The 27,003-nt window shown below is 43.3% G+C and overlaps 1 protein-coding gene across 4 annotated transcripts in view; it reads left to right on the forward strand.

The window, feature by feature from the left end:
- The first annotated feature begins 3,008 nt into the window (after positions 1 to 3,008).
- slc4a8 (solute carrier family 4 member 8) overlaps positions 3,009 to 27,003 on the forward strand; it is a 59,612-nt gene continuing 35,617 nt past the window's right edge. For all 4 annotated transcript variants that reach the window (XM_064968333.1, XM_064968334.1, XM_064968335.1 and 1 more), the window contains exon 1: positions 3,009 to 3,505. In XM_064968333.1, coding sequence (XP_064824405.1) covers positions 3,461 to 3,505 — 45 coding nt within the window. In that variant the 5' untranslated portion in view covers positions 3,009 to 3,460. The remainder of the gene's footprint in view (positions 3,506 to 27,003) is intronic.

Here is a 27,003-nt window from a genome sequence, read left to right on the forward strand (position 1 = left end):
TATTTATTTAAAAAAAACTATTTCCTACATTGTAGAATAATAGTGAAGACATCAGAACTATGAAATAACACATATGGACTCATGTAGTAACCAAAAAAGTGTTAAACAAAGATTCTTCAAATAGCCACCCTTTGCTTTGATGACAGCTTTGCACACTCTTGGCATTCTCTCAATCAACTTCAACTGGAATGCTTTTCCAACAGTCTTGAAGGAGTTCCCACATATCCAACTCATCCCAAATCCTCGCAGTTGGGTTGTGGTCAGGGGATTGTGGAGGCCAGGTCATCTGATGCAGCACGCTATCACGCTCCTTCTTGGTCAAATAGCCCTTACACAGCCCGGAGGTGTGTTGGGTCATTGTCATGTTGAAAAACAAATGATAGTCCCACTTAGCGCAAACCAGATGGGATGACACCTCACTGCAGAATGCTGTGGTAGCCATGCTGGTTAAGTGTGTCTTGAATTCTAAATACATCACTGACAGTGTCACCAGCAATGCACCCCCACACCATCACACCTCCTCCTCCATGCTTCATGATGAGAACCACACATGCGGAGATCATCCTTTCACCTACTCTGCGTCTCACAAAGACACAATGGTTGGAACCAAAAATCTCTGATTTGGACTAATCAGACCAAAGGACAGATTTCCACCGGTCTAATGTCCATTGCTCATGTTTCTTGGCCCAAGCCAGTCTCTTCTTATTATTGGTGTCCTTTAGTAGTGGTTTCTTTGCAGCAATTTGACCATGAAGGCCTGAATCACGCAGTCTCCTCTGAACAGTTGATGTTGAGATGTGTCTGTTACTTGAACTCTGTGAAGCATTTATTTGGGCTGCAATTTCTGAGGCTAGTAACTCTAATGAACATATCCTCTGCAGCAGAGGTAACTCTGGGTCTTCCTTTCCTTTGGCGGTACTCATGAGAACCAGTTTCATCACAGCGCTTGATGGTTTTTGCGACTGCACTTGGAGACATTTTCAAAGTTTTTCCGGATTGACTGACCTTCATGTCTTAAAGTAATGATGGAATGTATTTTCTCTTTGCTTATTTGAGCTGTTCTTGCTATAATATGGACTTGGTCTTTTACCAAATAGGGATATCTTCTGTATACCACCCCTACCTTGTCACAACACAACTGATTCACTCAAACGCATTCTGAAGGGAAAAAAATCCACAATTAACTTTTAACAAGGCACACCTGTTAATTGAAATGCATTCCAGGTGACTACCTCATGGAGCTGGTTGAGAGAATGACAAGAATGTGCAAATATATCATCAAGGCAAAGGGTGGCTACTTTGAAGAATCTCAAATATAAACTATATTTTGATTTGTTTAAAACTTTTTTGGTTACTACGTGATTCCATAATCAAATGAAATCAAATTTTATTGGTCACATACACATGGTTAGCAGATGTTAATACGAGTGTAGCGAAATGCTTGTGCTTCTAGTTCCGACCATGCAGTAATATCTAACAAGTAATCTAACAATTTCACAACAGCTACCTTATACACACAAGTGTAAAGGAATGAATAAGAATATGTACATATAAATATATGGATGAGCGATGGCGGAACGGCATAGGCAAGATGCAGTAGAAGGTATAGAGTACAGTATATGAGATAAGTAATGTAGGGTATGTAAACATTATATAAAGTGGCATTGTTTAAAGTGACTAGTGATACATTTATTACATCCAATTTGTGGATGATAGCGGGGTGAAGACAGTGGCTCGGGTGGTTGTTGTCCTTGATAACCGTTTTGGGCTTCCTGTGACATCAAGTGGTGTAGGTGTCCTGGAGGGCAGGTAGTTTGCCCCCGGTGATGCGTTGTGCAGACCTCACTACCCTCTAGAGAGCCTTACGGTTGTGGGTGGAGCATTTGCCGTACCAGGCGGTGATACAGCCCGACAGGATACTTTTGATTGTGCATCTGTAAAAATTTGTGTGTGTTTTAGGTGACAAGCCAAATTTCTTCAGCCTCCTTCACCATGTGGGTGGACAATTTCAGTTCGTCCATGATGTGTACGGCAATGAACTTAAAGCCTTCCACCTTCTCCACTACTGTCCCGTAGATGTGGATAGGGGGTGCTCCTTCTGCTGTTTCTTGAAGTCCACGATCATCTCCTTTGTTTAAATATGTGCTATTTAATAGTGTTGATGTCTTCACTATTATTCTAAAATGTAGAAAATAGTAAAAATAAAGAAAAACCCTGGAATGACTAGGTGTGTCCAACATTTTGACTGGTACTGTATATGTCAATATCATATAGGCTATAGTCAGGAATGGCCATCATGATGATCTGAACTCATCCAACTCCCCACATTGTGTGCGAAACATTTTAGTGGTCACCATCTTGACAGCAGAGAGGACGTTTTAAAAGAAATTGTACAATTCAACAAATTGTTCCATCTGGTGTAGAGAAAATGTTGCAATCTATTACAAATTTCGTGCAATGCTACTCATTTTGTCATGGGGCAGCGTTGAAAATGTGCTGTTTTACATCCAATTTCCTGCGATTCTACAATTTGCCATAGGGTGGAAAGAAATGTGTGCAGTTTTTAATATGATATCTGTGTGAGACTGACTAATAAAATGCAATGTTTGCCATAGGGTGGAAAGAAATGTGTGCAGTTTTTAATATGATATCTGTGTGAGACTGACAAATAAAATGCAATGTGTGTCCCCCCCAGCGGGTAATTCGACCATGATACTTTTAGATAGCTGGCCGCGAAACTAACTTAGAAATCGGAAAATGTTTAGCTGACATGGGCTACTGACTAATCAGTGACTGACATAAGAGAAAACATTTCTGATACACAACCAAATTGTTCTGAGGGCCTTCAAAGGGGGAGCCGCAGTCGCAGGCCCGTAGCCGCCAGTTGTCCATCCCTGGTCTATGCCATGATTGCTGTCGTCATAGGCCCATACATTGCAAGTTCAAATGATAATGTAAAACATCTGAAAATGAATCCGTATACTTTGTAACAATCTGCTCCAGTATTATGGATACATAGGCTACTTTGTTACCCCCTGAATGTGCAACTTGAAACGGGACTTTATCTTGACATCAGTTCGGTGGCAACAGCAATGCGTCGCAGTCTTTCTGCTGCCTTCTCATAATTGGCTGAACAAGCAGTGATGCTCCATCCACCGCTAACCTTGCCCGGGATCAAAGAGGAAAGCATGAGGAGCGCGCGCATCAGGACGTCAAAACGCTAATAACAGAACAGGTGGAATTTGCAGCGTTTCTACGATTCTCTCTCAACTGGGAACATGTTTTCCCACACCATGTCTGTCAGAATTGGGAAGGAATGTCACCAATGAATATCTGTCAAATAATTGACTGAAAACACCGCGAGTCTCTTGTAGCCGTCTTGGCTATCAGCTTCAGCTTCTGACTCCGTGTATAGTAGCTCACCCGTCAACTGAAAGGACGATACACGGACCCTACTATCATGCCCGCAGAAGTCAACGACCCTGAGAGCATTTTGAGCTACCAGGTATTGTCATCTTTCTTTGTGCACTTCTTTATTTATTGAAAAATGTAATATCAAAATATGGCACAGTCAAGTGAATAAAAGTAGCGTAGATCTATACATCAGCCTAAAATAACAATGTTAACTGAACGTTACCGATGCCGTTATAACGGTTTTATCTGGAGAGGAAAAATGAACGCTTCTGGACGCGCTTTTATCCTACCAAATGTGGGAAGATCAATAGCCATGTTTGCCTATCGGGCAGATTCATCCAGTTTGTTACGAAGATTAACATAATTATTAATTACATCTCAATGTGAACGGATTGAGGTTTAGATGAATTTGCCGCTCTTCAAGTGAAAACAGGAACGCATTTTTGTAGTAGGCTACAATCCTGTGAGGATGGAGCAGTGTTAGTGCACACGAAGTGTTTTTATTATTCGGAAACTGCTGGCACGTGCAATGACACAATTCCCAATGGACATATCACATTGCAATGCACTGCCTAGTGTGGACCCATCTTTCACGAGTTACATTTCTTTAACATCAAACATGTTTTAAAATGTGTCTGGAATCGCCAGAAATAAGGAAAATGTTGGAGATGCATGCAATCACTCGCGAGGTAGGCATGGCAAGGCAGGCAAGTGTAAACAAGGATAGAGGCTTAGTGTACATCTATGTTTGTTCATTGGTTAGCTATATAAAACGGACACTTATTAAAACTGTTTGAAAATTGAGTTTTATCAATGTATCGATTATGAAGCCTACAGCAGCCTAGGCTATGGGTTGTCCAAAACAATTGAAGCATTCGGTCTACTTATCCTTTTAGTAACCGCATCAGACAACATCAACCATTCACCCTCAATGATAGCCTACAACACACAACTAACATGTTCAGTGTAGCTAAAGTGTTAATAATATTCTACTCATTCCCGGAATACATTCTCAATTACCCTCAAATGACCTTGACGCCATCCTATGTGTAATCCGTGGCGGTTGAAGGAAACCGAGCTCCGAATTAAGCTTTAGTTTCACCATTGTGTTAATTAGGGTGGGACCATAGAGCTAGATATAGTTTCTAAGAAGATAAAGAGAAAATATAATTAGCGTCAGCTTTCAATACTTGATTGATTTTACCCATGGTCAACCGACAATACAGGCAGTTCAACATACAGCGACTGCTCATGAATGTACCCTGAAGCATCTCTGGGTGATGAATGAAATAAGTGTACAAAGTACCTTACCAGGGCTTAAAATAGGATAGTGTTAGGAATATTTATGCAAAGTACCTGGATGACAGTCTCCTATGTCGTCATTGGTTGGCTGACTGCTGGGGGATGTATGGAGACTCAAGTGTTTTTTTATTTATTATAGGAGAAAATTCTGAAATTCCATTCCAGTGCCAGAACAGCTAATCAAAGATTATCAACTGGACTAGCCTGTAGTCTGGTGGTGCTTGAAATGGTTCAAATGGGCTTTATTTGGACAGTAAGTGTCCTTCAAATACATAGGCTCTGATACACAGATCTGATAGAGAGCCAAAAGTCTCATATTAGATTAAGCCCGATTGTAGCCTAAGTATTGAGGTTAAAGTGATTGGGGAGGATCTAGACTGGACTGAGCATGGGCAGACCTAATGACTGGTGTCAAGGGAAGACAATGGTAATATAATTTGATGGCTTCACTGCATAGCACTGGAAAGGGAGGGAGGCATACAGAGACATCTGGACCCAGACATTACAGATCTCTAGCCTCCCAGTGAATCCATTACCACTGTCTGTATATCATCTTGTGATAAAGTTAATGCTTTATTTCATTACTCTATTAGCTCGAATCCAGTTAGCACAGAACTAGGAAATATCTGGCTATGATATCGCCATGCGTGAAAGAGCCTATAATGCCTCAATAGTTTTGTTTGTTCTGATGAGTCACCACATGTACTGTGTCATACAGTAGGGAATCTAGGACTGATAATGCCAAAAACAGACCAGCCCTAAATATTTGACAATGTTGTTAAAGGACAGCGATTTCACTGCCACGTTTTTCTAAAATCTTACTGAATTACTATAATGGCATTGGCCCATTTCAAGCCAAGTCTTGAGTATTAATAAAAGTATGTAACATGGATAGGCCTTATTAATGTAGCCATAGTACAGTACACCATGTTGTGTTGTGAGGTGAAATCCTCAGAGCTACAGCTCAAATGTTTCTTAAAATCAAGGACAGAACAAGAGAATAACTATTAAGACATAATATTTGTTTGCCACAAGAAATTCTCAATAGACTCTTGGACTGCAAGAACATCTTTAACATCTTTGTGCTTCACACAATATCTGCTGACAGCACAGTGTTAGAGTTTAGAGTTCCAGTTTAGCGCAGTCATTTTCACTAATTAGTGTAGCATACAACATGGAACCTAGATTCTGGCAAACAAAATAATCCCAAACCTAAGGCATGCAATGAGAGAAGGACTGTGGACCAATGGAGACCGGCACACTCGCGGTAGACACATTCTTACAATTACGCATCTTCAATTTGGTTACGTCATTGTCATCACTCCCGTCCTCCCAAGGCATGTCCGTCTTTACCAGAGTAAGGGATCCCCTGACTGAACAGGAAGGCCAAACTTTTATACTCTAGGCAATGCCTTTCATTTCCAATAAGGGACACCTGGCAGTGACAAGCCACAAGGGTACATTCACAAACTACCTTGTTGTAGATAATAACTCAGTTATGGTTCAATTAGGACGTTTCCATGGTGATAACCCTTAATCCCTTAACTCCCCTTCATGATGACAAACTCCCTTTATTAATGTTGTTCTGTCCAGCTTATCTCACAGTTTTAATTAGGCTCTGATCTTATCCCTGTGTTTGGACAGACCAATATGTACCTGTAAGTGATTGCTTTGAGAGGGAAAAACTAGCCACTGTAATGTTTATGTTATGATCTGTTTGTTAGCACTGGCAGCATTGTTCTTTCAGTGACAGAGGCTGTAAATAAAATAAGTTGTGGTGAAACACATGCGTGATAAGTGATAAGTGATATCTCTTCTCACTGGTAACTCACGTGCACGCACACACTCCCACATAGCTATAATATAGTGCCTCCTCAATCAAAGGAAGTCACAGTAGAAGCTGAATGATGCACATGTAATTAATTATACAACACGAGTGATATCTCTTCTCACTGGTAACTCACATGCACGCACACACTCCCACACAGCTAGTAATATAGTGTCTCCTCAATCAAAGGAAGTCACAGTAGAAGCTGAATGATGCACATGTAATTAATTATACAACACCCTTCCCTCCCTGTATGAGCTCTATTTGCATTGTTGCATTCTCTCACCTACACAACCCACCAAGGCCACAGTGTTCTGATGGAGGGAAGAGGAAGGTAAAGAGAGAAAGAGAAATAGAGAGACACAAATAAATGAGTGGCATTGAACAAAGCTAGTGAATGCATCGCATCCTCTCCTCTCCCCTTTCTCTGCTCTCTCTCTCTTTTTAACCTGACTGAGACCACTTTTTCTCTCATCTTTACCTCCCCACCCCTTCACCTCAGTCATCCCTCTTTCTCTATCCCCATCTGTCCAATCCCTCTCTCATCTTCTCTTTCACGGCTTAGATATCAGCCTCTCCCATCCCTAGTGTCCTATGGAACTAACTCCTTCTCTATTCTTCCTGAGTCAGGTCAGTTGTAGTGTACAGCAGTGTGTTAGACTGTAGTGTAGTAGCAGTGCAGGTGTCTGGGGCCAGGCCTGGGGCTGAGTGGTTACAGTTACACTATGAGCCATGTGGAGGAGGAACAGCAGCCTCTGTGGCCTGCTGGCCCTGCCCCCCTCACACACTGGGCCTCGTCTGGAAGTGACAGGCCCAGTTGTCAGAGTCAGGATCTGTAGCACTGCTGTCAGGTCAGTGTGCTGCTGGAGGGAGAATGGAGAAGAGGAGAGGAGAATGAGAGGGAGGGGGAGTGAGAAAGGAGGAGAGAGTGGAGAAAAGGAGAAGAGGGAGAGGGGGGCTTAAGTAAAGAGAGGGAGAAGGAAAAGTGGAAATTGAGTTGAAAGGAGGAAGGAGAGAGTGTGGAGAAAGTAGAAAAGGGAGAGGGGGACTCTAGGAAAGTGAGGGAGGAAGAGAGAGAGTGGTGGACTACTTAAAGAGAAGTAGCCTGTAGGAGGAGAGGTTATTGGGCCTATAACCGTGACCCTGACTTACACACAGTTCAGACGCCAAACTTATGGCGAGTCGAACTGAATAGAAATGAAGAGTGGGCCGGCACAGTTGAGAGCTTTTCTTGACGTACCGATTGGTTTCATACAACCGCTCGCAAGAATTCAGCCTTCCTCGTTGGTTTTGGGTCGAATTCAGGCATAACAGCATCCTCTTGTGTTAAAGAAACCACACAGTTTATTGCACTAAAAAGACAGATGATTCACACAACTGTGCAGCACGGAAGTTCATGTTTAAAACAGTGAATATGATTGGTTTTATGTGATAACTAATGTAACGTGCCTTCACATTTCATAACTCCCTTTTACTAAGGAATCATAAAGAGTCTCCTCATCCCTAAAATAAACCATGAGATCTGTAAGTGATATTAGGATTACTGTGCAACGTAGACCTTCCAGTTTCTCTCAGGATGGCAAAACAATTTGCATGTTGATGTAGTGCCCATCGGTTATGAATGTTTCAGCCTTTGTGTGGAGAAGTCGTGTTTTTACCGTAATTTTCTGGTTTTAAAGAGCACTAAAAACTACATTAAACATGAGCCTTCCTGCCGCCACAGAAACAGACCCTGGGTCTGTTCTAACGTGACCACCCGCGAATCCGAGGCCATGATTGTGCTTCCGTTGTTGGTGTGGTAGCGAAGCAACCTTTATTTGCATGTAATTAACATATATGAATTTGACATTTTCTCCCGACAAAAGAACTGCTCTGGCACGCTGCATGAAACAGAGGCTTGTTTAGTTAAAAGTATGCAGTATGCCACGACCGCAACACAGTAGCAGCTCGTGACTGGCTAAGTAGGCGGAGCGGGGCCGAGTGCGGATGGATTTTTCCGAATTCAACATGTATCACTTCAACCAGCCTGATAATAGTTCATTGGAGTTATAGGCCTACTCAGGCTGGTTATAGGCAGACTATCACATTCGACCTATAGCGTAGCCCAAATAGCCCATCTATCCTATTTAAAAAGGACTTAAGACAGAAACAGATCATTGGTTCCATTTCCATTATTAGTGAAACCAAAGCTCTGTAACATATAAATCAAATCAAAAGGCTATTGCACAGAAAAACATGGACTTTGTGGGTGTATCGCAAATTCAGAACTACAGGACAGCAACACAATAAACTACAGCACTGATCATTGGAAACAAGATCAGAATGACTGCTAAGGCTTGATCCATGAATAAAATAATTAAATTAGGTAGCCTAGCCTACAAAACTAAAACAATCTATGTGTTCAAATCAAAAGGCCTGATTGACATGACATCAGTAGCCTATGATGCAATACTCTGATCATATTGAGGAGAACAATAACTACTTAGCCTACATTTGAACACCACCACAGAAAGTTCACTCTTTGGCATCTTCACAATTAACTAGCCTAGTTTTGTTGTTAGGTTTGAAGAGAACTCGGGCCTATTACTCACAGCCCACCTCTTCCAATGCATTGTGGAAAAGTGTGTTACGAATTCTACTAGATGAAGAGCTGAAGTGAGTATAACATCCTGGCATTTAAACTGTACTCGATTTTTTAAAATTCCCATACTATAAAGAAAATAATAATCCCATACTGAGAGTGCGTCATGCGTGATTGCGTTGTTTCCTGCTATTTGTTGATTTTGGTAGCGCATCCCCATATCTAATTGATCAGCTGTTGTCAAAGCTGAAATTAGTATGACATCCGGCATTTAAAGTATTCTTGATTTTTTTCTAAATGTCGCTTACTATTAAACTACATTTTTTCTCCAGACTCAAACGGCCTACTATTTAGGAGGCAAGTATGGGTATTCAAACATGGCCAGTGTCTACTGTTTGCATGTCTGTGGATCAGCTGACTCATTGGTCCCTGCTCAGTGTTAATGGTTATTGCCTTGGTCAGCTGAGTCATTGGTCTCTGGTCAGTGTTAATGGTTATTGCCTTGGTCAGCTGAGTCGTTGGTCCCTGGTCAGTGTTAATGGTTAATGGTTATTGCTTGATCAGCTGAGTCGTTGGTCCCTGGTTAGTGTTAATGGTTGGATCCTGAGTCTGGTCCCTGGTTAGTTAGTGTTAATTGCCTTGATCAGCTGAGTCGTTGGTCCCTGGTCAGTGTTAATGGTTATTGCAGCTGAGTGATTATTGCCTTGGTCAGCTGAGTCATTGGTCCCTGGTCAGTGTTAATGGTTATTGCCTTGGTCAGCTGAGTCATTGGTCCCTGGTTAGTGTTAATGGTTATTGCCTTGATCAGCTGAGTCATTGGTCCCTGGTCAGTGTTAATGGTTATTGCCTTGATCAGCTGAGTCCCTGGTTAGTGTTAATGGTTATTGTCCTGAGTCTGGTTAGTGTTAATGGTTATTGCCTTGGTCAGCTGAGTCAGTGTTAATGGTTATTGCCTTGATCAGCTGAGTCATTGGTCCCTGGTTAGTGTTAATGGTTATTGCCTTGATCAGCTGCCTTGATCAGCTCGTTGGTCCCTGGTTAGTGTTAATGGTTATTGCCTTGATCAGCTGAGTCCTTCCCTGATCAGCTGAGTCATTGGTCCCTGGTTAGTGTTAATGGTTATTGCCTTGATCAGCTGAGTCGCTGGTCCCTGGTTAGTGTTAATGGTTATTGCCTTGATCAGCTGAGTCGTTGGTCCCTGGTTAGTGTTAATGGTTATTGCCTTGATCAGCTGAGTCATTGGTCCCTGGTCAGTGTTAATGGTTATTGCCTTGGTCAGCTGAGTCATTGGTCCCTGGTCAGTGTTAATGGTTATTGCCTTGGTCAGCTGAGTCATTGGTCCCTGGTCAGTGTTAATGGTTATTGCCTTGATCAGCTGAGTCGTTGGTCCCTGGTTAGTGTTAATGGTTATTGCCTTGGTCAGCTGAGTCATTGGTCCCTGGTCAGTGTTAATGGTTATTGCCTTGGTCAGCTGAGTCATTGGTCCCTGGTGTTAATGGTTATTGCTTTGATCAGCTGAGTCGTTGGTCCCTGGTTAGTGTTAATGGTTATTGCCTTGGTCAGCTGAGTCATTGGTCCTTGGTCTGCTGAATGGTTACATCAGCTGGTCCCCTGGTCAGTGTTAATGGTTATTGCCTTGGTCAGCTGAGTCATTGGTCCCTGGTTAGTGTTAATGGTTATTGCCTTGGTCAGCTGAGTCATTGGTCCCTGTTGTTAATGGTTATTGCCTTGATCAGCTGAGTCGTTGGTCCCTGGTTAGTGTTAATGGTTATTGCCTTGGTCAGCTGAGTCATTGGTCCCTGGTCAGTGTTAATGGTTATTGCCTTGGTCCTTGGTCCCTGGTCATCAGCTGAGTCGTTGGTCCCTGGTTAGTGTTAATGGTTATTGCCTTGGTCAGCTGAGTCATTGGTCCCTGGTCAGTGTTAATGGTTATTGCCTTGGTCAGCTGAGTCATTGGTCCCTGGTCAGTGTTAATGGTTATTGCTTTGATCAGCTGAGTCGGGTCAGTGTTAATGGTTATTGCCTTGGTCAGCTGAGTCATTGGTCCCTGGTTAGTGTTAATGGTTATTGCCTTGAGTCAGGTCCTGGTCAGTGTTAATGGTTATTGCCTTGGTCAGCTGAGTCATTGGTTGGTCAGTGTTAATGGTTATTGCCTTGGTCAGCTGAGTCATTGGTCCCTGGTCAGTGTTAATGGTTATTGCCTTGGTCAGCTGAGTCATTGGTCCCTGGTTAATGGTTATTGCCTTGGTCAGCTGAGTTATCCCTGGTCAGTGTTAATGGTTATTGCCTTGGTCAGCTGAGTCATTGGTCCCTGGTCAGTGTTAATGGTTATTGCCTTGATCAGCTGAGTCGTTGGTCCCTGGTTAGTGTTAATGGTTATTGCCTTGGTCAGCTGAGTCATTGGTCCCTGGTTAGTGTTAATGGTTATTGCCTTGATCAGCTGAGTCAGGTTAGTGTTAATGGTTGAGTCATTGGTCCCTGGTTAGTGTTAATGGTTATTGCCTTGGTCAGCTGAGTCGTTGGTCCCTGGTTAGTGTTAATGGTTATTGCCTTGGTCAGCTGAGTCATTGGTCCCTGGTTAGTGTTAATGGTTATTGCCTTGGTCAGCTGAGTCATTGGTCCCTGGTTAGTGTTAATGGTTATTGCCTTAGGCACAAACTGGTTGAATCAACATTGTTTCCATGTCATTTCAACCAAAAAAGGATGTTGAATCAACATGAAAACTGATTGGATTTGAAAAAAGTAATCAACGTTAGGGAATTTAGTATTTTTTTCACCCAACTTTTAATCTAAATCCAATGACATGGTGAATTCACGTTAGTTGACAACTAAATCAAATGAAAATCAAAACTAGACGTTGCACTGACGTCTTTGCACAGTGGGTCTGCTGTGGTCATTCATTATTGCTCTGAGATAGAGCACTTCAAGTTTAAGTGTTAATGTCACGTGCACAAGTACATTGAAATGCCTTTCTTGCAAGCTTCAAACCCAACAATGCAGTAATCAATATCAGTGTAGCACTAAAAATAACTTACGGTATAACAAAAACACATGAGAAATAAAAATAAGAAATAATAAGAACACAAGCAAGTCAGAAGCTATATACAGGGTCAGTTCCAATACCATTTTTACAATGTGCAGGGAGGGATAGTGGAGTGATAGACGTAGATATGTATAGAGCAGAGATAAGGTGACTAAGCATCAGGATATATGATAAACAAGAGTAGCGGCAGCGTAAATGATTATTGTATGTGTGTGTGGATTTTATGTGTGTGTAGGAGTGTCAGTGTGCGTGAGTGTGTAGAGTTCTGTGAGTGTGCATAGAATAGAGACAGTTCAAAAAAAGAAATACAAGGGTCAACTCAGAAAGTCCTTGTGGTCATTCTGTTAGCTATTTAGCTGTGTTATGGCTCGGGATACAAGCTGTTCTGAAGTCAGTTGGTGACTCACTTGATGCACTGGTACTGCTTGCCATGCGTAAGCAGAGAGAACAGCCTATGGCTTGGGTGGCTGGGAGCTCAGCCCCAGTGATTTACTGGGCTGTCCGCACCACCGTCTGTAGCACCATGTGATCGAGGGTGGTGCTGTTGCCATACCAGGAAGTGATGCAGCCAGTCAAGATGCTCTCAATGGTGCAGCAGTTTAACTCTTTGAGGATTTGAGGGCCCATGCCAAACCTTTTCAACTTCCTGAGGGGTATGATGCACTGTCGCGCCTTCTTCACGACTGTGCAAATTTGAGTGGAGGATTTTAAGTTCTTAGTGATTTGGACACTGAGGAACTTAAAGCTCTTGACTCACTCTACTGCAGCCCTGTCAATGTGGATGGGGGCATGCTTCCCCCCCACCCCCATTTTCTGTAGTCCACGGTCATCTCCTTGGTCTTACTGATGTAGAGGGAGAGGTTGTTGTCCCGGCACCACACTGCCAGGTCATTGACCTCCTCCCTGTAGCCTGTCTAAACGTCAGGCCTACCACCCTTGTGTCGTTAGCAAACTTGATGCACGACTCCAAAACCATCATCACCATGCAGTCATGGGTAAACAGGGAGTACAGGAGAGGACTAAGCACACTCCCCTGTGGGGCACCTGTGTTGAGGGTCAGGGTGGCGGAGGTGATGTTGCCTACCCTCACCACCTGGGGTCAGCCCGTCAGAAAGTCCAGCATGCAGTTTCAGAGCAAGGTGTTCAGTCCCAGGGTCCTAAGTTTATTGACTAGCTTGGAGGGGACAATAGTGTTCAACACTGAGCTGAGCTGTAGTCAATTAACATCATTCTCACATAGGTATTCCTCTTATCTAGGTGGGTGAGGGCAATTGAGATTACATTGTCTATGGATCTGTGGGGTGGTATACAAATGGGAGTGGGTCTCAGATCTTCAATGTTCATTCAGACTTGGCTGATTTAATTATTTTCCAGTACTACAGTTAGAAACAACATCAAGATACTAGTTAAGCCACCTTTTATTTACACTTGTTCACGTAAATGACAAGTTATGCTGTTTATTATACAAGTACAATACAATAGAAAAAAACTAAACACATTCCTTACCCCAGGACACTCCAATGAGTGACTATCCAGAAAAATATAAAGGCGAACTCTGTGTCTGCATTGATCTGAGAATTTATTTTCGGGACATACAAACAGGCTTTCAAAATACATTCCCATCTCTCATTAAGCTTTTGGGTACACTTTCTTTCCACAATACAATAGAACTGTATTGAAATACCTTCTCCCATTGATAACTTGTTGGCAGTGTGATAGAAATTAGGAGATGAGTGTGTGGTGAAGAAAGTGAGTGTGATGTGCTGTGGTAGTTATTCCCCTGCTTCTCAGGCCTCAATTAGGTCCACCATTGAGCACCATCCCTTTAAAGACAGCCTCATAGCACAGAGCTAAGGGACACATTCCGGGTTCTGACTAGAGGGAGTACAGCTACGACCGGAAGTTACTTTTCCAAAGCTGGTTAGAAGAATTGATGCAGCAGGTTAGGATAATTAATGTGGCAGGTTAGGAGACTTAGGTTAGGAAAATGGTTAGGGTCACCTATAACACACTCCTATCCTGGTATGGAAAGTCACTTCCAGTCATAGCTGTACTCCCTCTAGTCACAAAACATATTCTGCCCACAACATCCCTTTAGGCGGGGCTCCCAGGACAGTTACAGTAACAGTAAATCTCTCCATGGAGCTGACTGATTGTTGTATGGTTCTGTTTGTTCATTGATCACTCTGTACAGCCAGGACAATGGGAGATTAAATGTGTCTTGTACAGATGTAGGATCATAATTTGAGCCAGTTTGCTATAGCAGGAAAATTAGTATTATTAAATGTGAATTATTATTTGGATTATAATTAATGGACATTTTTGTAGGGCTTGTAAATGTATCAAATTGGAAATTACAAACTTCAGAAGACTTTTTAAACCTCAAATACACTACCAAGTTTTAAATGTCCTGCATTGCAGGAAAATTCTCCTGCAACAGTGTGATCAAATTAAGATTCTACATCTGTATGTATTTATCTTACTTGTGACAATGCTGGCCTGGCTGTGTGCACTTAAAATGGACTGACAGAGTCTTCCAAAATAAAGGATATTTATTTAGGAACAGGAAGGTAAAAAAAAAGGATGCTACAAGTAGACAATAGGCCTTGTAAAATGTTTCAAATGCTACAACATTTATACAAACACTGAACAGCATCCTACTACAGGCCTGGATTACTCTGCTTCCACCAAATGTATGCTTTTGTGGATGTAATCCAACTAATGTTGATAGCCAACTCAACTCTTTGAGATATTCCACCAGATTGTAAGCTTTTACATCCAATGAAAGCATTTTCTATTTCCATATCAAACCTCCAAATCATCAAGAACGAAGCTCACTGTACAAGTAGGATTTTATTCACAAGACATATTTCACATGTATTCATCCTCCTGGAGGAGGAATTCCTCCCAGCCTTGAGATCAGAGCTAAATTAGACAGATGCTTTGGGTGATACAGCTGTGTGTGTCTGTACAAGTATGTGGTTGTGTTTTGATGTACTGTTACTAGGTAACAGAAAGGTTAAACAGAGGTCTTCTCAGCGTGAGATGCAGACCATAATGATTCCTAGACCTGGAGAAACACTGTTTTCACTCCCTGTGTGGCTGGCAGCTGTGACAAATATTGTTGAATACACACAACACCATCTGCTACATTCTGCTAATTGGAAGACAAAAATGAATGTCTGTTTTTATTGTTCTGTCAGGTAGGCTATCTCTCGCTCTCTGTCTCTGTCTCTGGGGTGTGTATGTGTGTGTGTGTTTAGAAACTCAAGCTGAGTTGTCCCCAGGCTACTCCAGTGCTATAGTAATTTGCTGTGGTGGTGGAGTCCTCCCCTCACACTCTATCAGTAAAAAAAGTAAGAAAATGTATGCACTCACTACTGTGAGGGGTCTGCTAATTGACTTACATGTAAATGTACATGTAGTTACTGTAGCACTGATGAGCCTGTGATGGACACAAACTCAAGTAAAGAGCTATTTTGCTTGTGTGTGTGTGTGTGGTAGCAGGTGGCTGAGATCGGGGGTTGATGGTGGTAAGCTGTGTGGAAAATGATTGTGTGAAGTCAAGCCCCCTTGAGCATTGTGGGTATGACTTGGGTGTGGTGGGTGTGACTGGGGTGTGGTGGGCAAGTGACATGCATTATTTACATGCACCAAATAATGCATGCAGACCAGATTTTGGCCGATACATGCCAGTTATCAAAATCCAGAAAAGAGCCGTTCAATTCTACATCCACCTAAAAGGAAGTGATTCCCAGACCTTCCATAACAAAGCAATCACTTACAGAGAGATGAACCTGGAGAATAGTCCCCTAAGCAAGCTGGTCCTGGGGCTCTGTTCACAAACACAAACAAACCCCACAGAGCTCCAGAACAGCAACACAATTAGACCCAACCAAATCACGAGAAAACAAAAAGATAATTACTTGACACATTGGAAAGAATTAACAAAAAAACTGAGCAAACTAGAAAGCTATTTGGCAAAGCTTTGACTATGTCCGTACATATGTACTATGTACAGACTCAGTGAGCATAGCCTTGCTATTGAGAAAGGCCACCATAGGCAGACCTGGGTCTCAAGAGAAGACATGCTATGTGCACACTGCCCGCACAGACACATATTTCCTTCAGATGACACAGATCCACAAAGAATTCGAAAGCAAAACCAATTTTGATCAACTTAGATATCTACTGGGTGAAATATCAAATCAAATTTATTTATATAGCCCTTCGTACATCAGCTGATATCTCAAAGTGCTGTACAGAAACCTAGCCTAAAACCCCAAACAGCAAGCAATGCAGGTGTAGAAGCACGGTGGTTAGGAAAAACTCCCTAGAAAGGCCAAGACCTAGGAAGAAACCTAGAGAGGAACCAGGCTATGTGGGGTGGCCAGTCCTCTTCTGGCTGTGCCGGGTGGAGATTATAACAGAACATGGCCAAGATGTTTAAATGTTCATAAATGACCAGCATGGTCCAATAATAATAAGGCAGAACAGTTGAAACTGGAGCAGCAGCACGGCCAGGTGGACTGGGGACAGCAAGGAGTCATCATGTCAGGTAGTCCTGAGGCATGGTCCTAGGGCTCAGGTCCCCCGAGAGAGAGAAAGAAAGAAAGAGAGAATTAGAGAGAGCCCACTTAAATTCACACAGGACACCGAATAGGACAGGAGAAGTACTCCAGATATAACTAACTGACCCTAGCCCCCCGACACATAAACTACTGCAGCATAAATACTGGAGGCTGAGACAGGAGGGGTCAGGAGACACTGTGGCCCCATCCGAGGACACCCCCGGACAGGATCAAACAGGAAGGATATAACCCCACCCACTTTGCCAAAGCACAGCCCCCACACCACTAGAGGGATAGCTTCAACCACCAACTTACCATCCTGAGACAAGGCCGAGTATAGCCCACAAAGATCTCCGCCACGGCACAACCCAAGGGGGGGGGGCGCCAACCCAGACAGGAAGATCACATCAGTGACTCAACCCACTCAAGTGACGCACCCCTCCCAGGGACGGTATGAAAGAGCCCCAGTAAGCCAGTGACTCAGCCCCTGTAATAGGGTTAGAGGCAGAGAATCCCAGTGGAAAGATGGGAACCGGCCAGGCAGAGACAGCAAGGGCGGTTCGTTGCTCCAGAGCCTTTCCGTTCTCCTTCCCTCTCCTGGGCCAGACTACACTCAAAAATCTCTGAAACTGGAAACACTTATCTCCCTCACTAGCTTTAAGCACCAACTGTCAGAGCAGCTCACAGATTACTGCACCTGTACATAGCCCACCTATATTTTAGCCCAAACAACTACCTCTTTCCCTACTGTATTTAATTAATTTATTTATTTTGCTCCTTTGCACCCCATTATTTTTATTTCTACTTTGCACATTCTTCCATTGCAAATCTACCATTCCAGTGTTTTACTTGCTGTATTGTATTTACTTTGCCACTATGGCAGTATACCTTCACAGCAGCAAAATGTGTGATCTGTTGCCACAAAAAAAGGGCAACCAGTGAAGAACAAACACTATTGTAAATACAACCCATATTTATGCTTATTTATTTTCCCTTTTGTACTTTAACTATTTGCACATCATTACAACACTGTATATAGACATAATATGACATTTGAAATGTCTTTATTCTTTTGGAACTGCTGTGAGTGTAATGTTTACTGTTCTTTTGATTGTTTATTTCACTTTTGTTTATTATTTACTTCACTTGCTTTGGCAACATTAACATATGTTTCCCATGCCAATAAAGCCCTTAAATTGAAATTGAATTGAGAGAGAAAGAAGGAGAGAGGGAGGGAGAGAGAGTGGTTGCTAGGGGAGGGAGGACGCAAGACATAGATCATTTGCCACACACACACACACACACACACACACACACACACACACACAGACAGAGAGAGAGAGTCAGTAGCTAGGTGATAGCAGAGTGAGTAGCACCTTAAGTGGGCTGTGTGTATTTTTTAAATTAAAATAGTACCTAACGGTAAACTAGAGAGGTGAGTGGTGATTGGTTTAAATACTGCAGGAGGGAAAAGGCTAACTCAGTTCACTAGCTAGTGAGCCTATGTATGAGGCCAGGAGTTTCCCCTCACCATGTGATCACAGTTGTTCCTTTCAGGTTACATGGTCAGGGAAACCTTAGGGCCCTATAAAACAATTAAAGTCATTGTATATCCATGCATTCTCTTGTATATCCATGTCACAGCTTTTTGTGTACTCACCAATCACTTCCTGTATTGGATTGAGTCAAGGGTTACAAGCTAAAAGCAGGAAACAGGTCACCCCCCCCACACACCATTCTTCATTTGCACTCAACAGAATGAAACAGAGAGGGAGAGAGAGAGAGAGAGAGAGAGAGAGAGAGCTGTATCCAGGCTGCAGTTCCAGTCCTCCTAATAGAGCTGATTATAGAGCCTGCAGCCTGAACTGAGTCCCACAGACAGCCCTAATTCACCAGCCACAGCTGCACTGCCTGATAACACAGCACCGCATCGAACAGAATAGGGGAGTGGGTGTGTGTGTTAGAAGGGTAAAGGAGAGAGAATTAGAGGAAGGGTGTGTGCATGTTTTTATACAGTAGATGGAAGGAGAGACAGTGTTGAGACAGAGACAGGTTAATCAACACCATTTTTGTATACCAGTGGTAAATGAAGTCTGACTATCGAGCCATTGTGAAAGAGAACACAGACTGTTTATCAACTCTTTCCTCTTCATCACCAGGTTTATTAAGCCCTAAATACATTATTTCTACCAACTCTATTTTTATGTGCACTTGGTAATCTTCATGTTTTTTCCAACTCAAGGTCCATCCATCATTAATGAAGGAATTCTATGTATGCCATTCAGCTTTTATCTAATGCAATTTACAGTACAGGGAGTTCATACATTTTAGTGATTCCAGCAAGAATTGAACCCACAGTCCTGGCGTTGCTAGCACACCTCTCTTACCAACTAGTCACACATTCATTCAGCATTGCAACAATTCCTTCACTCACCCAGTCTTTCTGTATTTTCTAATAGTTCCATGTAATACTCAGTGTATTTGTCTAACAGTGAGAGGAAGAGGTGTCTAGGGAGGTGGAACTGCCTAGTCATGGAAATAACTCCCTGTGACTCAACATTGGCAGGGAGAGGGTGAGGTGGAGTGGAAAAACGAAGGATGGCTAAGCATCAGCACCAAGTCAACTATTTTAAATAAACTCTCACCAGGGAGGTGTAGGGGGTACTGGCACAACAGGTGTGTCTGCATGCCCTGTGTATGTGCATTGTGTTGACTCTCAGCTGAGGGAAAGGTACTATACCTTACAGCGCAGGTACAGATCTAGTTATAATCTAGTTATATAAAACTGTGATCGGAAGCTTGAAAATAAACTTTAGATGAAATATGTAGGCTAATGAAAAATTATACTTTACTTTCAATACTACAACTTTTTTTAACTTGTCAAACTACAGCTAAAATGCCAGTGGTCAACTATTAAGACCTGTTTGTGTGATAAATGTTGAACTGAAAGTGAGGGACCTCCAGTGAAGGTGAATCTGCCAGACCTCTGGAGGACAAGTGAAACAGCGCTCTCCTTGAGGTGAGGTGGAGTGGGCCCAGCAGTCCTCTATCCTTTTTATGGTGGGGTTTCTGTTGTGATGAATTATGCCACCATCAAGGGGTGAGGCCAGGGGGAGGAAACTGATAGAACAGGTCTGCTAAAGAGGTGGAGTTTACAGGGACAGGGACTGTCTCCCTCCTCAACCCCTCACCCTCACCTCTCATTTATCACAGCTCACAACTCTAAGGCTAGCTGGTGGAACAAGAATGGTTCTAAAGTGCCTTTTCTAAATGGGTCGATACATTGGCCCTGTGTTCAATCGGACAGAGCACAGGAGAACCAGAAAAAGTAAATCAATGTTCTATGTATTTACTCTGATGCCATGTCAATTTGATACGCATTGCGGATAATGACACACACACACACACACACACACACACACACACACACACACACACACACACACACACACACACACACACACACACACACACACACACACACACACACACACACACACACACACACACACACACACACAGAGGAAGCCTGGAGATAGGCAGTGATGTGCTAAAAGGAAGGTTGAATCATCTCATTCAAGGAAAGTATTGATGCATGCAGTTCACATAAAGGGATCCTGGCTGCAGCAGAGGAAGGCACTAATAGGATTCATATTTTCCTGAATATCTACCAAGTTTCAATACCGGGAATAATTCCAATTTATCCAGAGAGTCCCGGGAAGTACTGCAAAAATAGAAGTGCCCATTTAAAGCATTTAAAACCAAGATATCGTCCCTATGCCAGGCCAATAAGACGGGCTTTGCACCACCTTGTAGGCTTGGTTGCACCACTATGTAAATATTTCAGAGAAAGTGAATCTGATATTTAATAGTGATAAGAGTAACTATCTTTGATCGCTAGAGACATTGTTGTGAATTGTGAAACAGGCAGTTCATGTTCCTCAACTCATTCAGCACTAGGCTCTCTCGACACAGAGTGTTCAGGACGCACAGCGTGCACCCTGAGTATAGCGTTGTCAAATCATACTAACTTTGTAATGGCAGTCAATCAAAAGTTAAATGACAAAAGTTGCTAAGCTTGCTAGATAACCTCCTTCAACGAATGACAGAATATCTCCTATATTTGGCAAAATCGAGTTGACGATTATGCAGATAGCTGATCAACTCATGAATAACAGGGAAATTAAGAGTGGAAGTAGTTGCAATATCTTAACCCAGACCAAAATATCCATATCTTCTCTCATACCGTTTGTTGATCACACATTCTATACTGAAGCTCTCATATGGGCAGCAATACGAGACAGAGCAGAGAAGCTCTCATATGGGCAGCAATACGAGACAGAGCAGAGAAGCTCTCATATGGGCAGCAATACGAGACAGAGCAGAGAAGCTCCCATATGGGCAGCAATACAAGACAGAACAGAGAAGCTCCCACATGGGCAGCAATACGAGACAGAGCAGAGAAGCTCTCATATGGGCAGCAATACAAGACAGAGCAGAGAAGCTCTCATATGGGCAGCAATACGAGACAGAGCAGAGAAGCTCTCATATGGGCAGCAATACAAGACAGAACAGAGAAGCTCCCACATAGGCAGCAATACGAGACAGAGCAGAGAAGCTCTCATATGGGCAGCAATACGAGACAGAGCAGAGAAGCTCTCATATGGGCAGCAATACAAGACAGAACAGAGAAGCTCCCACATAGGCAGCAATACGAGACAGAGCAGAGAAGCTCTCATATAGGCAGCAATACGAGAGAAGCGGGGAAAATGTTCTAGCGGTATTTTGACATACTTAGGCGAGAGACGTGCTTTCATAATGCAACCTATGGATTACAGAATACAGTTAGGAATTTTCATGCGAGACAGGAGTCAGCATATTGGGTTTCAGTGAGATTGGGGCCGGATGGGAAAATAACCTGGGCTCTAGGACAGGAGAAGATAATGTTTTCCCTCATGTCTCTGAATTGTTAACATACTTCATGTCTGTGACATAGATGACTATGTAGTGAATTGTGCATAGGCCTACCAAATTTGTGATTATCTGAAGGGTCACAATGACAACGCAAAGAGGCACGCGTTCTTTTCTAGGCTATACTCTAGGGGTTTCCTGTAGGGTTTATTAACTACATTAGTGTTGGTTGTGCTGTCCAACAGTGTCAATTATGTGTGTGCTTTGGATTTATGCGACTTTGTGTGAAGTAAATACGCTAGGCTAAAGGCTTCGATGCGACAACCTGATTGATTATGTGCTATTGCATTAGTTGATCATCTGCTGCTGTGGAACTGCATTAGTGCGATATTGGGGGAAAATGTTGTAATTTCCCGGGTCTTGTCATTACACTTTTTCAGGAAACGTGAACAGTGTTCCCAGGGCAGTCCCGGGATCCCGGTTATCCATGTTAATCCCTAGAAGGTACCAGCTGCAGCCACTCCAATTAGGGCCATGCCCTGTTTAAGCAGCACACCTTGCTGCAGTCAGGCTGTGTTTACACAAGCAGCCCAACAATGTTATTATTATTTTTACCACTAATTGGTCTTTTGGCTAAAGCAATTAATTGGTCTAAAGATCAGAATTGGGCTGCCTGTATAAACACAGCCTCAGAGCTCTATTGCATTCGGTGAGTCTCCAGCCCAGTGACTATCTCAAAGACTATGGACCTTTTGATTAAATGTTTTTGATAGACTGAACAGTCAAATGGTGGCAAGAGATATTTCAGTTACAGTTTTGACCTCTGTTGAGTTATTAAGTGCTTGAACAGTGATATATACTCTGATTTGAGCTAGACCTTTTATTTAGCAGTTTGAATTCTGCTTTCAAAGTGATAAAACAGCAGAACATTTTCATGTTTGCGCCGGTCCTTTGGCTCCAGTGTCCCAGTCATGCGCATGCACGCACACGCACACACTGTGCCAGGTGATGGCCCTGGTCCAGGTTTGTGACGATCCATCAAGGATGTGTCAGAACAGCCAAACCATGATTAGTTTATGCTTATGATTTAGGGTCTGCAGTGTTGCTGCAGACCCCACACACACGCATGCCTGCACATACACACAATATTACATTCCAGTGCAGCCCTGGCCGTAGATGCAGAACCATTAGCTGTACAGGACCAGTGGAACCACACCCTTGTTTTTGAATTCTTTCTTTTTCTTTTCAGTTGATTGAACAGTTCAACTTTGAGACATTGTGACAGAATATGTCACAAGGTTAATGGCTTGTTTGTTAGAACAGATTCTGTTTGTGATTGTACTGCTGAATGGAGCTCTGTGTGGAAATGTGTTAGTAGAACATCCTGACCTAGCTCCTCTGGTTGAGTGGGGGATTTTTGTTTGTCATGCTCTTTGATGGGTTTGCGTGTGTGTGCGTGCATGTCGGTTTGACGGTCTGTCTCCGGCTAAGGTCAACAATATTGACTGGGATTTGCCAGTAATGACATGGAAAAGGTACACATACCACACACACACACACACATAACTGCATCATACATTGATTTGGATTGTATGTCCTCTGAGCCATCTAACAACACTTCTGAAAGGTTCCTGCAACATTGTCAGAATGATATTGAAATATAAGAGCAGCATTCCCTTGATCTGAAACCAGATTTGAACCCTCAGATCCAGTACAGTATAGGTCGTTGTCAATAAAACGTCACAATACAGTGCACAGAGTTCGATTTGCCTACTGGGGTGCAAGTAGACCCCCACCTGTAATTTCAGATATGTGAGGGTAACCCATCCATTTGGCATGTAGCTACACTCTTAGAAAAAAAGGTGCTATATAGAAGCCTTTGAAGAACCCTTTTTGGTTCCAGTTAGAACCTTTTTGGTTCCAGGTAGAACATTTTTGGGTTCCATGTAGAACTCTTTCCCCATCGGGTTCTACATGGAACTCAAACGGGTTCGACCTGGAACCAAAAAAGGTGCTCTTATGGGGACAGCCGAATAACCCTATTGGAGCCCCTTTTTCTAGGTAAACAACATGCCATTAGCTTGCTTCATCAGAGATTAGGCTTTTGGAAAGAGCTTAACATCGGCAAGTCCTCGTGCTGTTAAAGTTGTCAGTTGGACTACTGTCATCACCGCTATAGAAAGTCAAACAATATTTGGATATAATGCAATTTATCCCCTGAAAGTTTGCTTGTTATGTAGCTAGCCATATTGACTTGATCTGTTTAGCTAGCTAATTTGACGTAGTCCATCAATGTAGCCTATCATGTCTGCCAGCAGCAATCGTGATTAAACACTGTTAGCAACAATGTGGAAAATTGGATGTTAAGTAACTTCGCTAGGTAGGCCTACATAGGTTGAAGAAAACAGTACCTTAGGTCTACTTACCGCTATATGTGTAGCCACCTGTACAACGTTTCTACTAGTAGCTTGCAAAGTAAACATTATCAGATAACACTGCATCTGCAAATGCCCCTTTCTGCTGCTTGACAGGCAGAGCCCACAAAGGAAGGGAAATGAACCTTAAACCACTAATACTTGTCAGGTATAGGTCACTTGTATTTTATATCACTCAAATATCCAATTAATGGTGGCCGATATTGTGCAATATCATGAGGCTACCCTCATGTATCTGAAATGACATGATCAATTGATGTTTACTGATTGTGAAAAGCATGCAGTTACTTGCTCTATAACTCTGATGATAGAGATAAATGTGCGCAATTATTTTGCATGGAATAATCGAAAATGTGTCATTCTGACTCCGCTCTTCAAGAGGTGATGCTTTTACAACCAAATACTTAACATTTATATAACAGTCCTTTCAAAACTGCACGCAGTTTTCAATGGTTTTAGTGGAGCTGGGAATCTTCTTTCCCCCCAGCAGGCAAATCAAAAGCTCTGCACATTATTGTGACGTTTTATTGATGATGACCTATAGAGTCAAAGAGATGCACAGGCCTTAGGGCCAGATTTCGACATAAAATATATGCTTTTTCTACGCATGCCCTTCATACGCACTTCTCAGTAGTTGGTATTCAGACTTACGTTATGCAAGTGCGTAACGGGCTTTGCAGGCACTAAATAAATTTAATTCAACCGCTGAAAACCCTCCCACTTGATGGCCAAGAGATTTTTCATTCAATGGGGTTTTCAGTACATTTATTGTCTCCGTTTCAGCACCAACTGATAGATTATTTCAAAAGCTCTGCACACATATATATATATATATATATATATATATATATATATATATATATATATATATATATATATATATATATATGTATATATATTTACATACATTTACATACGTTTTCAGACCCTTTACTCTTTGGCAGCGATTACAGCTTTGAGTCTTCTTGGGTATGACGTTACAAGCTTGGCACACCTGTATTTGGGGAGTTTCTCCCATTCTTCTCTGCAGATCCTCTCAAGCTCTGTCAGGTTGGATGGGGAGCGTAGCTGCAAAGCTATTTTCAGGTCTCTCCAGAGATGTTCAATTGGGTTCAAGTCTGGGCTCTGGCTGGGCCACTCAAGGACATTCAGAGACTTGTCCCGAAGCCACTCCTGCTTTGTCTTGGCTGTGTGCTTAGGGTTGTTGTCCTGTTAGAAGGTGAACTTTCACCCCAGTCTGACGTCCTGAGTCATTTACATTTAAGTCATTTGGCAGACGCTCTTATCCAGAGCGACTTACAAATTGGTGAATTCACTCATCCAGTGGAACAGCCACTTTACAATAGTGCATCTAAATCATTTAAGGTTTTATCCTATCCTTGGTATTCCTTAAAGAGGTGGGGTTTCAGGTGTCTCCGGAAGGTGGTGATTGACTCCGCTGTCCTGGCGTCATGAGGGAGTTTGTTCCACCATTGGGGGCCAGAGCAGCGAACAGTTTTGACTGGGCTGAGCGGGAACTGTACTTCCTCAGTGGTAGGGAGGCGAGCAGGCCAGAGGTGGATGAACGCAGTGCCCTTGTTTGGGTGTAGGGCCTGATCAGAGCCTGGAGGTACTGCGGTGCGTTCCCCTCACAGCTCCGTAGGCAAGCACCATGGTCTTGTAGCGGATGCGAGCTTCAACTGGAAGCCAGTGGAGAGAGCGGAGGAGCGGGGTGACGTGAGAGAACTTGGGAAGGTTGAACACCAGACGGGCTGCGGCGTTCTGGATGAGTTGTAGGGGTTCAATGGCACAGGCAGGAGCCCAGCCAACGGTGAGTTGCAGTAATCCAGACGGGAGATGACAAGTGCCTGGATTAGGACCTGCGCCGCTTCCTGTGTGAGGCAGGGTCTTGTTGTAGAGCATGAACCTACAGGAACGGGCCACCGCCTTGATGTTAGTTGAGAACGACAGGGTGTTGTCCAGGATCACGCCAAGGTTCTTAGCGCTCTGGGAGGAGGACACAATGGAGTTGTCAACCGTGATGGCGAGATCATGGAACGGGCAGTCCTTCCCCGGGAGGAAGAGCAGCTCCGTCTTGCCGAGGTTCAGCTTGAGGTGGTGATCCGTCATCCACACTGATATGTCTGCCAGACATGCAGAGATGCGATTCGCCACCTGGTCATCAGAAGGGGGAAAGGAGAAGATTAATTGTGTGTCGTCTGCATAGCAATGATAGGAGAGACCATGTGAGGTTATGACAGAGCCAAGTGACTTGGTGTATAGCGAGAATAGGAGAGGGCCTAGAACAGGTGGTGAGAGCGCGTGGTGAGGAGACAGATTCTCGCCACGCCACCTGGTAGGAGCGACCTGTCAGGTAGGACGCAATCCAAGCGTGGGCCGCGCCGGAGATGCCCAACTCGGAGAGGGTGGAGAGGAGGATCTGATGGTTCACAGTATCGAAGGCAGCCGATAGGTCTAGAAGGATGAGAGCAGAGGAGAGAGAGTTATCTTTAGCAGTGCGGAGCGCCTCCGTGATACAGAGAAGAGCAGTCTCAGTTGAATGACTAGTCTTGAAACCTGACTGATTTGGATCAAGAAGGTCATTCTGAGAGAGATAGCGGGAGAGCTGGCCAAGGATGGCACGTTCCAGAGTTTTGGAGAGAAAAGAAAGAAGGGATACTGGTCTGTAGTTGTTGACATCGGAGGGATCAGGTGTAGGTTTTTTCAGAAGGGGTGCAACTCTCGCTCTCTTGAAGACGGAAGGGACGTAGCCAGCAGTCAGGGATGAGTTGATGAGCGAGGTGAGGTAAGGGAGAAGGTCTCCGGAAATGGTCTGGAGAAGAGAGGAGGGATAGGGTCAAGCGGGCAGGTTGTTGGGCGGCCGGCCGTCACAAAGAAGCGAGATTTCATCTGGAGAGAGAGGGGAGAAAGAGGTCAGA

Source organism: Oncorhynchus masou, chromosome 6 (genome assembly GCF_036934945.1).
Source record: "Oncorhynchus masou masou isolate Uvic2021 chromosome 6, UVic_Omas_1.1, whole genome shotgun sequence".
Taxonomy (NCBI): Eukaryota; Metazoa; Chordata; class Actinopteri; order Salmoniformes; family Salmonidae; genus Oncorhynchus; species Oncorhynchus masou.